The 17,695-nt window shown below is 37.1% G+C and overlaps 1 protein-coding gene across 26 annotated transcripts in view; it reads right to left on the bottom strand.

Moving 5' to 3' along the window:
* DLG2 (discs large MAGUK scaffold protein 2) overlaps positions 1–17,695 on the bottom strand; it is a 1,001,253-nt gene that overhangs the window by 370,830 nt on the left and 612,728 nt on the right. For all 26 annotated transcript variants that reach the window (XM_039562448.1, XM_039562454.1, XM_039562457.1 and 23 more), the window contains one exon: positions 3,269–3,319. In XM_039562448.1, the coding sequence (XP_039418382.1) occupies positions 3,269–3,319 (51 nt within the window). The remainder of the gene's footprint in view (positions 1–3,268; positions 3,320–17,695) is intronic.

Here is a 17,695-nt window from a genome sequence, read left to right as displayed (position 1 = left end):
GTCTTAACTTTTCTTCAGAGTAAGTATTTATATTGCCTGATATTCCAACCCCTATTAAAATTCTTTCTTCAGCATCTGTCTCCAAGCACAGCACTTGTACCAAGGAGTCAATCAATTAAAACTTTCCTCCAGCTTAGGGAAATTGGTTAGGCTTTGTACCAGAGACTATTTGATTATCTCTTACACTGACCACTGATTTGCAAATGCCAGTCAGTCTCTTGATAGCACTGGGCATAGTTTTTTCAAGTCCTTCAGTAATGGAAGACTAACATCACTGCACTAATATGAATCATTTTATGTAGAGTTTCCTTTTTAAAATTTCCTTAATATTCAAGCCAGAGCAAGGTAAAGTTTTGAAGGATTTTGAAGAATTTTGTCTGAGTGTGCATTTGGGCACTGTAGTTTTTTATGAATCACAAAGTTAGTCTACACCTGGATCTGTATTTTATGCTGGTGAGTTAGCAGAGAATCTCACATATTCTCTGAGGTATCTAAAGGAATTTAAACTGTCTTTTTTTTTTTTTTCACATAAGAGAATTTGTTTGATTTCTCTTAACTCTGTAACTGTTATTCAAGTGTGTTTTTATGAGAGCTCTAAATGATTTAACAGCGAGCTCAGAGATTGGTGAAGGTACCTGATAAGTGGCTGGCACAACTGAAGAGTAAAAGGATAGGAGCGTCCACTAAAGAGAGGGCTGACAGGGGTGCACTTACAACTTCTTTAACTCCTGGAGCAGCACTGATCACAGATTTAAGGTGGATCTGCCTCAAATTAATTGTCTATGTCAGGTCTCACTGAAGCCTTTTAATTTCAAATCTCCAAGTATTTTTTAACTGCAAACTAGGGCACAACATTTTAAATAGAAACAACTGAATAACATTATTTCAAAGAGAAAATTTTTTTTAAAAATCTTTCCTCACAAGCCCCCTGTAACCTTGCAGTCAACTTCTTGGTACACCAGCATGGTCTTGGTCAGCTCAGGGATGCTCAGCCAGCCCTGCCCTTTCCTTCCGACCAGACCATTGGCAGGGTTTGCTCTTGGCATTTTTGGGACCTTGCTGATCTGCTCCCCAGCTCCACACTGGACACTTTGTGCCAAGGTACACAAAGTAGTATTTTTACCCCAAGAGATGTCTCCATCTCTTCACAGTGGGGCAAAGCCAGTAACTCTCTTCAGGAATAGGTCCCACAAATCCATGTCACCTATGGATGAAGGTGATGACCTAATAATTAAATTAATGGTGTCTATAGAGACTGGGAAGTGCTCTGAAGTAATCAATCCCATACCACCTTCCCTTTCATTCTATTATTAATAAAAAGCAGGTAAGAGTGCTAAAGCCCTAATATACTCTCAATATTTTTTTTTTTTTACATTGTAAAATCCTTTAAATTATACTGACCATTTCAAAATGTGTAAAAATTTCATGAAGAAAATCATTGACGGTTTTGGGGATGCAGAATTCTGCGACTTGAATAACTGGACTAAAATGTAAAGTTTATTACTAGCTGTTTGATATGGGCAAACTACATTTTTCTCTCTCAACAGCAGCAACTTTAATAGCTTTGCCATTAAATACAGAAAGATAATTTCCCTCTAAGTTCTAAAAGCAGTTTAGTGGAAGAAAATGGATAATCAACATGGAGAGTATCTTTTTTTCTGAAAACGCTTTTAGTCTGACATGAATGACAGCTATTTAAAGGCAATCACTTGTGGTTTATATCTCACACAAAAACCAGAAGACACAGTACCCTGCCTTTGAGACAAAACACTGATACATGTGACAGAACATATCAAGCAGTAGTAATCAGAAGCTACAGATCCAGCAGCATCGAGAAAACAACTGAAACACTGTCCGTGAAGATCTGTATCTCTTCTTCCTATTGTTGTTCAGCCTGTAACTGATATTACACTGCACTATGAGTAAACAATTATCCGCATCTGCCAGGTACAGGAGATGCAAATCACATTCGTTCTGCAGTATGTACGCTGGTAACTTCCACATCTGTTAAAAATAAAGTGCTTTTCAAAATATCACCCAGGAGGCATGTGTTCTGTTTTCTGTTCAGTGACCTTTGGAAACTCTAGTCCAATGAATAACTAGTGATGCACAAGTAAGTTGAGAGACAGTAGATAAAAAGTGCCTATAACCTTATATGTTATCTGTTATAAAGATGGCTATGATAAAAAGATATATTGTTCTTTCATAATTTGTAAGAGAGCAAATCAATGAGAACATAAACTTGTATCCCTTTAAGTTGAATGGTTGTGGAATTCATTATCCTGGACAATTAAAAATATAACATGCAGAAAAAGTGCAGTGAATTATATAATTTAAGTATCTAATTTAATGGTAATTTGCTACCTTACAGGAATTTTTTCATATGGCATCAGCCACACCTTGATAAATCTGGACTCACATTCAGTCATTTTATGTAGAAAGAAGCTGAACTGTGCTTCAAGATTGAAAAACTTCACATCCCCAAGATGGTGGTAGGACACTGAAGGAATTCAGCAGTGACATTCTTGTATCCATTAGAAATCTTTGTAAGCATTATGACACATTACAAAGCTTAGACTTTCTTTCTCATACCATTCATGGCCCATTTGGCCTTGATCTTTGTCAAAGTCAGCACTGTAAGGACAACAGTTGTGTAACCAAAAGGCAAGGAAAAAACACCAAATCCAGGGAGACATGGTGCAGCACATATCTCTTTGGTTTTGGTGCTACTTTCAAACCACGTTACCAACAAAGCCTTCACTGCAAGCCCTGATTACAGCTCAGGTAATTCAGCCTTTGAGTAAATGTATCTTTTACACATAGAAATGGTCTATAGCTTTTATGTAGCCACTTGAACATTAAAAAGCCTTTTGAAATTTTTCTTTTGTACTATAACACTACATGTCCTCTATTATGCACATATTCAAGAAAAACAAAGATTTTAAAAGAGAAAACCATCCACAGTTCCAGGTGACAAGCTAAAAAGGGAGTTACCAAGTCACAGAGGCTCTTCACAATAACCAAACACCCAACTGAACACTGACAGAGTTATGGGGAAGAAAAGCATTTTGAATGCAAGTAGCTAAACCTGATAATAGCATGAAGGACTTACTCGTTGCATCACTCACATTTTTATAGTTTAGAATTAACAGTGAACACCTTTATTCAAATTATAAACAATTTTATTCTTAACCAATTTCATAATTAATTCATAATTATTTTTATTACACATATTTTTTTTCTGTAAGAGAGAATAAATCACACTTACCCTCTCCAAAGTAATTTCTTCAAATTCATATTCAATTTCTGTTCCATTGACCTAAAGAAAATAAAATCAGAAAATTCCTTAAATCCACATGGAAGGTAACCTCATAGGCATACTGTGATAGAGTGTTTTTGTGGACTTTGTGCAAATGTTTAGTTTCCAAGGTAATAGTTTCAAGTCAAAACAGAAGACCTGCTTCTAACAGTCTCACAGTGGAAGAAAAATTATTTATGCATTGTCTTATATGCTCCAATTTACACTGCAATACATAAACAGTCAGGAAATTCACAGTACTTATATAAAAATCACTCTCTGATACATACACTGAAATACATCTTGTTTACTATATTAACCTAGGGCAAGAACATGACAGAGAACCTTTGCAAGAGACAGCTGAATGGCAAAAAGGCACAGAATGTTAATGTAATTCTTAGGCTGAGTCTCAGTGTCAAAATAAATTAAGCTACAAAATGTAGAGCACCAAAATGGATTGTGCTGGACAAGAAATCTATCAGCTGAAGACACGACACTGATTTAAGCAGTATTCCGAAACCTTGTTCCAGTCTCACATGGATTTTTTTTATCCCTCCAGGCAACTCACTTAACATACCTTTCTTCCTTTTCTCATTTCTTAAATGGGTAGAGCAGAGCATCTGAGAAAGCCACAAAGGCTCACTATATGGCAAGTAAACTTCAGAACAATGAAAATATCTCTATCATTAAAATCTCAGAAGAATTTCAAAGCATCACTTCGATACAACTAGTCAGCAATTTTTTGACTTGGCCAGAAGGTATTGATTAATTAAAAAAATATATAAATATGTTAATGATCTTATTTTAGTTTTTGCAACAATGGGATATGGAAAATAGCTTTGCTTTAGTGTTTTACTTAATTTATACTTAATGAAAAAAAAATATTTTTCAAGACCTAAACTGAAGGAAAGCATTGGAATTGACTTCATCTTGGAGGAACAAATTTGTTATTTCTCAGAATAAGAACATTATCAGTCCTCCCCACTCTCAACTGCTAATTTTCTGTATTAGACTCCTAACTGCAATCATAAAACACTATACATAAATCATTCTTTATCAAGTCAAGCACCTTTCAAAGGTAATTAGGTACTTCTCTTGTGAATATTATAACAAGGTGCATATATCTGCCAAACAAAAGCTTCCTAATAAATCCACGAACTATTTAATTTGTTTACAATTCAAGATCTGATAAACCATGAAATCAGTAATAGAAATACAATCCAGAATCTGTGTTGAAAAGGAAAGAGAGAGAAAACTCCAAACAAACAACTCATGCTTAACAACTGCATGAAAACACAGCATCAGTGAATAAAATATTTAATATGTGGGTTTTTTTTAGTTTATTACGATTGATTAATCACATCACACTACACTAAAACCAGAGATGAACAAAAAAATTTTACAACAAGATATTTTCCTGTCCTATGTTACCACTTTAATGCTTTCTGCATAGACTCTTTTATTAATATAGGCAACTTACTAGGTATGAACATCTTTACAGCTATTCCATTTTTCGTCCTTTCTTGTCTAATGATAATGAAATCAAAGCTATCTATAAGTCTCTGTTTTCATGAACTTCTCTTTCATCTTAGGTTGGTGGATAGCTCTGATCTATGTCTTCAATTCCTCAGTCTTGCTCTATAAAGCTGTCTTTGCTTCACTGCTTATAATCGCTTTTCCTTTGCATTAAAAACTCATTAGTGCAGCAAAATGGGAAAAAGAGGGATACGAGAAGTGAGCAACCTCTGTGGAAAGATGAAAGGAGAAAACACAAGCTGAATACTCAGTTTGTATTTGCACACAAACGATACTTGCTTATGACCATCTGAGGGGTTTCCATTATCATCCACAGTGGCAATTCTGAAAATGCCTTCAATTCAAATTGAAATTAATTGCAGCAGAGATCCATTATCAGGCTCCATAGCAGCAGGGGTGATATGAATTAAAAAGCTGATCTTGATCCAGCTCCTTTTGTTATTTAAACATACATGTCTGCATATGCCGTTCATTGCCCTTTTTTGTTTTGCTGGTTGCTCAGCAAACCAATGCAGTTATTTCGTAAAGGATCGAATAAGACTCTGTATCCACCTGAGGCAGGTGGAATGATGGTGTATGCAGTACCATTCATTACTAGCACCATTTTACTTCATATTTAGACTCTCTGGCTGCACCTACACTGCTAAATTATAGTCAGTTTTCAGCCAAGTCTCAGTGCTTAGGGCTGTTTCTGTCTGGAGCCTGCTGGAAGCAAATAGCCAAGGAGTGAGCCAACAGTTACGCAGGAAGAGAATCATGGCTCCAGCACTGGAACTGGCTTGTTGGTGCTCTCATTTAGCAGCATATGGACATACCCTCTGTTTTTGTACATTTTAACTCGACAGTGTCTGGCCTGTCAAAGCACCAAAACAAGCTGTCTGAACCTACAACTTCCATTTCTTGCAAGCAGAGGCAACCTATTCTTGTGTCTCTCTTTACATGAGTTTTCTAGTCCTGCTTTTATATCAGATTGCAGCAAGAACACATAGCAAAAATTACTACAGCCTGAATTATTTTAAAATAACTATGAAAAATTACAGACATTTTCATACAGTTTTTTCTTCTCCACAATCAAAGAAATTATCAGCATTCTCCAGTTGTTTGGGAAAAAATCTTTCTAAGCTTCCAGTAGTGCACACTTGCCTTGATGGGTATCTTTAATCTCAAGCAAAATTTACATTTGTAATGCTGAAATGTGAGGCAGTCATCTAGCTCTATACTCAAGTGAGAAAAAATAGGCACAGGAAGATCTTAATTCATTTCATCCTCCGGTAGAAATCTCAGGTAGGTGAGACGAATTGTACCCTGAGGTTTCCTTTCACTATGTACAAACAGAGTCTAAAAACGATGTGTGAAGTTTGGTGAGCACTTGCCTTAAATCTGTTTTCTCTGCATTTCTCCTGGCTATAGACTGGTAACAAACTTCTGCTTAAGGGATGCCGTATGTCTTTCATCATTATGCACCACTTAAAGGCCGGATCTCCGGTTTAGCAGCTTTTCCGATTGCTTTTTTGGGCTTGTCTGCACCTGTAACTGGCAGCACATGCCCAGCATGATATCTAGCACCTGCTCCCACAAGCCCAACCAGTCAGGATACCCACAAGGAACAATTCAATCTTTCCCCTTCTCTAAAAGGCAAGAAATGCTGCTGTTGCCTTCCATCTCTGATTTGGGACACTGATGTGCACTCATCTGAGAAAGATGCTCAACAGCCCCTGTGACAGTAAGGGGCACAGGACTGGTAAGGGGTGCACAAGATAATCTCCCTCCATGGGAAGACACAACCAGCTGCATCCCTTCAGGGCACAGGGGCTGGAACCAACACGTGTCTCACCCAGGAACTTGTATTTCTGACAGAAGAAGATACTGCTGACCAGGACAAAATGTAAAAGTGCTACATGGGAGCAGATCAGCATTAAATCTTTAGGTAATTTTGAAGGCCTCTGTTGCATGGCCAAGGTACACTTGCAATGCAAGAAGGTTCTCAGCCTCCTGACCTTACATATGTTCGTGATCCAGAGCAGGATGAATGCAAGGCCCTTCTAGAGTAAGTTAGCAAAATTTAATTAAGCCCCAATGTTTAAAAGAACCCCTTGCAAAGGCAAGGTAACAGTTGCCTTTCATTCAGGGCTGCAGCAACTGTTATTCTAGAGGACTCCAAAACATTTGACAAGAAAATGTCTTTAAGAAAGAGAGATGTAATGTATGGTAACTATCTAGACTCCACTATTCAAGAGAGATTCCTCTCGTCGCTATTAGAGTTCACTTATCTTTCTAAGAAGAAAGCACTAGTTACCTTCAAATGACTCGTACTTTCAGGAGAATGAGAAATAAGAAACAGGTAAAGGGAAGTTTTTACATAAAATTTTGTGGAAAATCTGAAATAAAGCCCAGCACACAGAATGCCAAAGTAAGGACGTGACAAACTCAGATTTGTTTGTTCCTTCATGTGAAAACTCTTTCTTTCTAGGAAGCTTCTCTCCTTTACTGCAGTTTAAGGGTGACAGCAGCAGCTGAAGTAGTCCCTTACTGAAAATCAGCTCTACAGATTATGCTAGATTCCTAAAATCCTCAAGAGAAACATTCTGTTGTGTTTTTCATTTTCTGCCACATACTCTGCGACTTCATTAACACTTTTTAAGATATTTTTTCTCATAATAACAATAGTAATTTGATACTCTTTTATTTTACTTCTGCAATTATTTGATTTGATTGACTTGTTTGTACTTGAAAAGTAAATATTGCGTAATTCTTTCTTGCTATACTTCTACCCTTCTACAACTGCATCCACCCACTCAATAAGATATATATTTCATCATATGAATTTTAATAAGAACTGTATTATGATAGCAGCAACAACATAATCAAAACATGTACAATTTATACAACTGCAGTATTTCAAACCCCTTGCACCTATCCTTTCTAGTAAAAATTGTCATTAGAGTTGTTTGTTATGCTGTCTTATTTTCAAGAAGAGATTCTTTTGCCTAAAAATTACATCTGTAGACTTTTATTACAAGCAAAACTAATTTTAATCATATTTAATTGGATATTGTTTTTCAGACAACTGCAAGAAAGAAGACTGCTGCTTCTACTTCTGTTATCGTATGCATAGAAAGATAACTACCCTAACACTGATTTTCATTCAACATGCAAATTTCATTCCTTTGGCTGCATGGTTTCACCAGTTGTCTCATCACCCAAACCTCAGATTGACAAATTCTCATTGTACAAGTAACCTCAGGATATATTTGTCCTTTAAAAATTTCCAATTGGCTGTATAATTAAGATGGTCATAGAATCAGAGAATCATAGAATGGTTGGGGTTGGAAGGGACCTTAAAGATATCTATTTTCAAACCCCCTGCCAGGGGAAGGGACATCTTTCACCAGACCATATTATTTTACATTTCAGAAACAGCAAGCCCATTTGGGTGTCTAACAGTGTTAGACTTGAATAGCCTTCCACAATTTCACAGTTTTGTCAGCAAAACTAAGGAGTGATCCTTATTTAGCCCTTTGACAACCCCAGTTTGGGTTATTTCTTTCTTAATTGTCAAAGGAAAGCTGCTGGTGTTCTTTTGATACTGCTTTTCAAAATCATTACAGGTTTCCTCCCTTATTGCATATAAATAAAAATAGAGAAAACACTCTCCTGGATTTCTCTGCTTTCAAACGTGACAATTTTGTGTTTTCAAACTGCCCTAAAAAGGCTGCCAGAAGGTTTTTCATGCTAGTCTTTATCTGAGTGAGTGCATTTTACGGACTATTTTTAATTACGGTGCGTAACTAAACCCATTTCCTTCTCTTTACCCATGCCTCCTTTAGGAAACAAGGACAATATGTTAAGTTTTTTGAACCAAAATTTACCATAACCTAAAACTTTCATGTCATGTTTATGGATCCTTCCACAGATGCACTCGATCACCAGTCACTACATCCTTTAGGGGAGATGTAACCCTCAACACACAATTAGCAGAGCTCCAAGAAGCCAAATCCAGCTTTTGGTCAACACCTGCAAAGATCTGCAGTCATGATCAACTTTACCCTGCTCAAAGACTGCTATATGTGTCTTACATGTGTCTTACATCCTTCAGGACTTAACTTTTAGTCAGCCTCTTCTTCAGCGATCATCACGATACTCACCCTTTCTTCTTCCTGCCTCCCTCACTGTTATCCTGGCTTTTCTTGTTTTCATTCTCTTGGAGAAAATACCCATCTAGCAAGTAACCATTATCACTCTTCGGTTGATTCCCAAATTGCAATTTTATTTTACTCTACCCCATTTCTCAAATCTTGTTCAGAACAGTCATGTTTTCTTACCTATTGTGAATCACCATCCCTCAGCTGTAATCACAACTTCTTATGTCTCCAACTCAGCCTCAACTGCTTTCTGATTTTCATTCCTTTCAGGCTTCTTTTTCATCCTTCTTATTACCTCCCATATTTGTTCTGTTTTTCTCTCACACACAGATGCACACACACATACATATCAATTTAAACCTACTTTATCTAATCCCACTTTATCTAAAACATTATTCATGATTAGCTTTCTACCTTCTCATCTTTTCCAACTAAACTTTGAACACAGACTCCTCCCATGACTCCTATTAAGCCACTCATATACTCCATGCTCCTTGATTCTTTTCACTAATGCTTCACCTGCTTGACCATAGTTTCAAGATCTTGTCAAAATAAGGGATTCTTTTCCGGTTTCCCCACCGTGCTGCTCTCACTCCTCATAATCCTTTTTGCTATTCAGCAACAATTTAGATTTGCTTTTTTTAGCTGTTTTGTCACCATAGAGCTGACATTTTCTACAGTATGATAAACAAATGTGCTGATGCCCTTCTCCAAGGTATTCTTATTATTTTATGAGGTTTACAATGAGCCATCAATTTTTCTTTCACCTTCTCTTTGGTTTGTCCATATTCTGATGGAAGCATTATTGTAGGTGTAAGCACTTGATACAGCTAATGCAGACTCAACACCAACTTCCCAGTTTTAGAAGCCTAATGCAGGAGCAGATAAAAGCAGAAATCATGCTTTCAAGTGGGGGTCACAGTAAATGGAAATGAAATTACATCTGTGTGTGAATTCTGTTAAGGCTAGCACTTCCAGCCTGAACAGAGTTAGTACCAACAAAAGAAGAAGAGCGCACAGTTCAGCTTTGGTACTTAGAACCTTCTCTCTTATGCTAAGAAAAATTCATATGTCATCATATTACCTATCTAAAGGCTAAATATCGAAGTTAAGAAGTGATCTAGGGTTTTTGGGTTTTTTTACAGGTACTGGAGAGAGGAATCAAGGCGTGAGGGGGTGACTGATGCCATGTGTCTTTGTCTTTGGATGGAATTGTTGTTTAAAGAACCTGCTTGCCCACTGACTACTATGGACAAACTTAGACTTCTAGGATTTGCATCCTAAAAACATTATTTCTTAAAAATATGGCAGGGAGCTTGGGCCTAGGTGATCTTTAAGGACCCTTCCAAACAGCTCTGATTCTATGAAAATTCCTAATTTTTTGTATCTTAAACTTAGAATGTACAGCAGTATGTAAATTTGAAACAGTACATTCCAGAGAACTGGATGCACCAATTTCTTTCTATAAAATCGTATCATTTCTTGTACAATTCAGGCCATTTACTATACAGCTTCAGAAGTTCACAATCACTTTGCCTCTTATTTTTTTCTGTGCTTCTGCCATTGCTGACATGGTAATATATGAGTTATTATAAATGCTCAGTTTGTTAGGTTCCTGGGTCTCTGCTCTATTTCAGATTTAGAAGAAAATCCATCAAACCTTTCAAAAAATTTGAACACTTCATACATTTCTAGAAATTATTTTTCTGGTGTAATCTATCATTCCATACACAAGATACATAAAAATGGAAAATTATTTCATCAACAAAGATTATAAAGTACTTATAAATTCAGACTTGAAGGTAATTTTAATAATGTTTAATACTTTAATTTGCATAATTTGATTTTAAAGGTTGGTAACTGTAAGAGTGTTTAAAAGGCAGAAATTTTTACATGTGGGCTAAGTTTGATTCATTTAAACACAAAATAAAATTTTATCTCAATTTTCAGGAGAAATCAGTAGCATACTAACTGGTACAGTTTTAGGCAAGGAAAGAATAGCACTAATTAACTTAATTCTTTGGTATCCATGACATGTTTATACAGCAATCATATAATGAAATATATGTAATAGGCATAACAGGTAGACCACATTTCCTCAATAAATAAATATACAACTGACATAATCTAATCTCTTACCATTTGCTAAATGGGAACATACTCTGACTCATCTTTTTGTGCCTAAAATTGTCTCCTAGTACTTTTGTTTAGGTTTGAGAGTTAATAGTCCTTTCACTGCTCTCTCACCCCATTGCCCATGAAAAAAATCACAATCCATGAATTCTCTTGGTTTCTTTTGTTATGTGTTAACTCTAGCAAAAGCACTGAAGGCTGAACTCTACTATCAGTAGCACCGGTGGAATCCCACTGGTGTCACTGGGCTTGTACTTGTGTAACTGAAGTCACATTTATTCATCTGTGGATGTACTTACACCTGCAGGAGGGAGCAGCCCTGAGAAAGTGAAGAAAATTCCTGGAACTAATGATAAAAAGGAGTAATAAGGAAAATTCACACACAAAGTACACGTATACTTATAAATATGGATTCCACAGGAGAAGCTTCTTATGCATGACTTAGCTGCTTTACAACTATCTTTACAGCAGCAGAAAGGTTTGCTATTTCTCTTAGAATCTTGGAAGGCTCTTTGGTGTATGTATGGGAAGGGAGACACAGTCCTCTGCACTCTACAACTAAAAGCACAGCAGAACAGCTCCCTCATACCCAATTAATTTTGCTGCAGAAAAAAAAAAAGAAGACATTTTGAATGGCTGAGGCAAAATCAGTGGTTTTCTGCTCCTCCTCCTAAGCCCAGGGTAAGAAAATTGATGTAACTGTTGTTCACAGGAATTAAGAGTGTACACCCTGAGAAGCAGCTAATGCAGCCTGGCTGATCATCACCAGTCCCAATTTAAGCCAAGTCAATATTCAGCAAACTGTTCCACATGCTTTTCAAGCCTTCCTAGTAGAAAAAAACTGGTTTGCATCAGTTCGAGAGAATTTGAGTTTTCCACAAAAAATTTTTTCAACTTAAATCAAAGGAGAGAGGAAAATATCACTTTCATCCACCTTCAATCAATCTAATTTCTGACACAATAATGAAATATTGAACTTGAAAGTTACTCTGAAAATAATTTTTAGGCATTGCCTTGGTATTCTAAAAAAAATTATTATTTTTAAGATTACCTATTAACATACAACAGCAGAGATGAAAGAAGCTTTACTAAAGAACGGAGGAAAAAGCCAAAAGAAAGCTTGAGAAAAATGCTGACACATAATCCTCTTTGAAACAAGCACAAAAATGTTGCAGTGCTCTCTTGCTTTAAGTAAGCAGTGATGAAAAAACCCATGGTACAAGAAATACTCTAAGAATATTTTTACTACACTAAAATGCACAACTGCAACACAGAAGTACTCTGAAAATGTTTAATGTCACACAATACTACTTTAAAATGTCAAGGATTTCATCAGCTCTCTCCAGAAGTAGAGCATATTTTACCAGTTATATGAAGTACCTTTATTACATTCTCCGTAGGTTTCCTGACATAATGAAACCTGTAATTTCCACATTGAAGCAAAACTATTTGGCTGCAGAGATGTGGAAAGTGTTCTGGTTCTTATCTCAACAATATGTAATGAAGTTAGTGGCTGGTGACCATCATAGCTAGATTTGTGTACAAATCTTCTCCTGGACATCAAATTCTGCAATACGGCCAAGGCCAACAAGGCCACTAACCAGACATTTCACTTGCCATTACTACACTGTACATGCTCCAGCATGTCTGGTCCACAGACAAGTTATTTTTCAGGATTCAACTTATTTCTGCTTCATCCTGGGTTCATCACAGGAGCCATCAGCCCATCAAAGGTGCTCACGCACACATACGAGCAGAGAGGCACAAGGACAGGTGGAAAAACTCAGGGAAGCCGCAGCCCCTGGCTCAGGGTGACACCAGTGCTGTGGGTCAGCTGGGGAGGGCATCACTGCCTGTGGGGCTGGGACACCTGCAGGATGCAGGGAACGAGCATCCTGGCATTGCAACAAGACTTAGAAGATTTTTAGGTGAGGAATAAAAGGTGTGGAAAAGGGAAGGATAGAAGTGGTTTAGAGATGGAGAGAAAGAAGTACAGGAATACAGATGGGTAAGTGGTTAAAAGGGGCCAGTCACATACAGGCAAGGCCGGTCAGTTCGTTTCCCTGTCTGAGCCCTGTGCCTGCTGATCATCTTCAGTCATATCTTCTATTAAACTCCATTTCTACCTATTTTCTGGGGCAAGAGGTTCTGTGTTCTCTGTGCGTGTGTGTCTGTGTGTAGTGGTCTGTGGCACCAGCAGCTGGAGTGCATGAGGGTGCCTGTAGCAATGGATGATTGCCAGCAAACATCAAGCTGGGCTAGCTGGGGAGTAGGTGAAGCAGTCAGAAATCTGGGGTGTGTATATGTAACTGGAAGCAAGACAAGGGTAGAATTTGTCTTCTGAAGGGGTAAGGGATCCAAGGCAACTACCCAGGAGACTTTAGGATCCAGGGGCTGGCTGAGACCCATTTGTATGTGTGTGTCTTTTATTGTGCAGGAGTAAGGGCAAGGATCCAGGGCCAGCTACTGGATGGACTGTGTGTCTCAGCTCAGGAGGGATCACAGTCCCACGGGGTGTGTGTATGCTGGTTTGTGCAAAGGAGTGTGCTAGCAGCTGGACAGCGGTTGCAGCTTCACATGCCAGCATCTGGAACAGCAAGGATCTGGGGCCAAGCATCTAAACCCAGCTCCTGGCAGTTTTCACACCACACACGTGAATATATGTGTACACACAGGGAGGCAGTGGTGGTGCTTTTGTTTGTGTGGGCACTGACTGCTGTGCCATTCTGCTCAGACATGCGTCTGTCTACCTGAATGTCTTCTGTTTGTCCGTGGGCTTACTGGGAATGCAGGGTCGGCCTTGCTACTGGTTGAGCACACTGGCATGGAGTCCCAACAGCCTTGCTTCCTTCAGGCTACCAAATTTAGCAACCCCCTAACATCTTGCAGTAATTCACGCACATGTACTGCAAACATGGCATTTCTTTGTTATCATAGACTACAACTCGATGCGATGCTAAACCAAGAAAAAACTCTTTGCAGACTCATGTTCGTTGCTATGTATCCCCTATTTTCGCCCAAGCAGAAAGATGAAAAATGTTACAGGAAAAGCTATTCTTACAATCTTTTTGAATCATTCTTCACTAAGAAACAGCAGGGAAAGAACAATGGCTAGAAAAAATACCTGGAAATAAGAAACTGTGCTCAAAGTGTAAATGACAGTAGACTTTATACAATATTAAAGCTTTAACTTTAGTAAAGCAGGGAAATGTCTACAAAATATAAAGTAACTTGATTTTAGCTGCAGCCAAAAATCAAAAAATGTGGAATTCAAGAACTGGGGATAAAGTCAAGTATAATTTATTTTCCTTCAAAAGATCTGCATATAGAGACAAAGTTCATTGAGACGTGATTGAAACAGGGATGCCCAGTTCTGACCAACCTGTCTTATTGAAGAGATCAGATGAGGATGACTCCTGGAGATTGGTCCTTATTTTGAAAGAAAGATGAACATCTTTCAATAATGTCAAGATATAGGGAAAAGAGTTTCACTAACTAGAATATATTTGTGTCCTTCTGCATGAAATTCAAATTCTTGGAGAATGAAAGAAGAGCACTTCTCTGACCTATTTTACAAACCAAGCTCAAAGTAATACACAATGCTTCTAAAAAGAAATTAAACAGTATTGAAAGCACCAGCTGCAATATACACCTCTCCTCTAGGGAAAGACCAAGAGGTCATATGGACAGTTAAATATTTTTACTATTTTTAGAATAAGAAAGAGCACTACTAAGATACCAGGTACCTGCTTCTACTAAAGAGAAATGATGCAGTCCAGCATCTTAATTGTGCCTCCCCTGATGGGGGAGACTTTTTAGACTCTTTGCCATAAGTCAGAGACAAGCAGGACTTCTGTATTTTCTTGGTCTTCAGGTTGTTTATTATATCTTATCAGTAATTCACATGCCGACAGCATAGCATGAAGCAGAGCAAAATACAAAAGGCAAAATACAGGAAAGCTCAAGGCTTTTTAAAGGTAAACTAACCAATGGTCACTAAAATTGTACATTATGAACTAGCCTTTCACGTAGCCCTGTACTGTGGCATTTTGTGACCAGTCATTCTATACTAGCAATACTGCAGAAAATGGAGTAGGTGAAGAAGGAGGAAGAAACCTGAAAACTACAAGAATCCCCCATTTTGATGTGTTTTTGCTTTTATCTACTTACTATATTAATAAACCCAAAACCTCTAAATTTTTCACGCTGTGACAATCTTACATAATATTCTATCACCTAGTTCACACCAGTGTAGATTCTAATTCTTCCCAAAGGGTAGGCAATTTTCTCCATGGACGAAGGTCAAAAACAACATTGTCCAGGGGGGTAGAACCCTTCAAAACAGGCAGAGAAATACTCTCTGCACTCTGGGTTCCCACAGAGAAAGACTATGGTGAAATCAGAGCAATTAATCAATCTTGCACTGTGCACATTATTTGAAAAATTAGCATAGCTCGATAGTTTCAAGATAAATTCACAGTGTACTATGCTCATCTTTCCATCACCTTTGCAAAGTCTAAGTCCTGAATTTGGACATCAGACAAGATTAATTTTGTTATGACCACACTAATTCTCACTTAAGCTCTGCAAAGAATTAAACAATCACACTTGCCAATATTCAGTAAAGTGCTTCTGCCTAGCAAACATAAAACATAATGTACTCAGCACAAATAATTTATGACTGAAAAGAATCCAGAACTCTAAACTGTTGTCATTTATGCAGAACAATTTACAGACACAAATTACTCAACAGCTGACTGAATATGTTAATGTAAGATACAAAAGAAATGTGCTTCAATTATCATTTCTCTTTACTAGTAATCTCAACGAAGTGGACATTTATCTCCTATAAGAATCTTTATTTTATATTACTTTCAAACTAAGTCAATCTTCTATAGAAAGTTATGAAGGCTGCAATTTCTAAGATCAGGAAAACAAATATTATCTGTGGCATATTTGGTTTCTCTATGCTAGGTCATCTAAACACTGATTAAAAATGTAATTTACTATTAAGTCTGCATTGAGAGTAGCATGGGATTTTATTCTGTAACATGTGGATGAGAAACCAGTCATATTCCCAAACAGTCTACACTCACAACTTGCAACAGTAGGGACTTTGGAACATTTGCTGAAACTGTGCTGAAGTTCTGTTAGTTTTACAGCATGGATCAGCTAATCCCCGGCTAACAATGGGGAGAAATAAGAGCATTGAAATGGCTAATTATGCGATTTTATTAAAAGAGAACGGTGTTCCATTGAGATCTTTGTATATTGCTGTAGGGAACAAGTAAGAACACAATCAGCTATTCTAAAAATTTTTAAAAGCTACCATAAATAATATGAAAAAATGCTCCTATGAAAAACACAGTGGATAGTGTTAAGACCAGTACACAAAAGATCACAAGAGAAGGGTATGTTTTCTAGCCATTGTTATTACTGATGCTGCATTATGTGCTGCCAGGATAAAAACCTTGCCTTGGCTGAACTTTAACAGGTAGTTTGCAAAGTAAAATATCAAACAATTCTAGGCATAAAATAGTAAATATTTTTAAAATTACAAAGAAGAGTTCTTGTAAAATAAATTTCAGACATACTTCATCTTAAATGAGTGAAAAATCATTGTAATCAAGCCATCATATGTCCAAAAAGACATGAAAGCAATATATTTCTTTTCCACTTTTCATCAAAATAAGCTTTCTCTTCAATCCAGAAGAGTTATTTTCTCTTTACTTCTTAGATTGTCCAAGGTCAAAGGAACACATCTGTCTCTGACAGCAATTAATCTGCAATCCTGCAAAATGAAGTCTTATGATAAAGGAAAGCTTTCTTCCTTTTTTGTAATTAAAACTATTAAGACGATGACACCTGTGCTAGCTCTTCTTTCATTTTTTTTGCAACAGTTTTCTGTTAAGTTCTACACCTTTCTAATACAGTGAATACTGACCAATACAAATCCCATTGTCTTGACTCTCAAAAACCCTAAGTTTATAGGTAAGTAGTTACTCACTCGTACTCTTTATGCTGTTTCCCAATTCACTTCAGAACTGTAACTTCATGACAAAGTAATTCAAAATAAAGCTAATGCTATGGAAAAATAGCCTTGTGTATTTGAACAGCTTTATCAGCTTCTTAGAATCACAGAATGGTTGGGGTTGTAAGAAACTCTGAAGATCATCTAGTTCCAATCTCCCTGCCATGGGTCTTAATTATACAGATACATATATATATATATTCTGACCAAGTGTTTTATGCAAAAGACAGTGGGTTTGGTGGTTTAAGACCTTGAATTGTATATAAAACCATATTTTTAAGAGGTTATGTTAGCCACTGGATTCTTGCAAACCTACCAACCCAACCGACTTTAGCCTACTGCTACAATATCCAGTAAAGTTAGCTGTGGTAGTTTAATATATAAATAATTATACAAAAGCAAAAGCTAATTTAAGGCTAGGGAGAGAATGACAAAACCAAATTCAAATGACATTTAATTTAGGTCAGGTCAGGCCATATAATTTTAGGCTGCCTCAGATCTCCAAGTGCTTCAAACAACTTTAAAAGGCATATGCTACATTCTGCAGCACGTGCC

Source organism: Corvus cornix, chromosome 1, assembly GCF_000738735.6.
Source record: "Corvus cornix cornix isolate S_Up_H32 chromosome 1, ASM73873v5, whole genome shotgun sequence".
NCBI lineage: Eukaryota > Metazoa > Chordata > Aves > Passeriformes > Corvidae > Corvus > Corvus cornix.
This window is presented reverse-complemented; position numbering and strand designations above follow the sequence as displayed.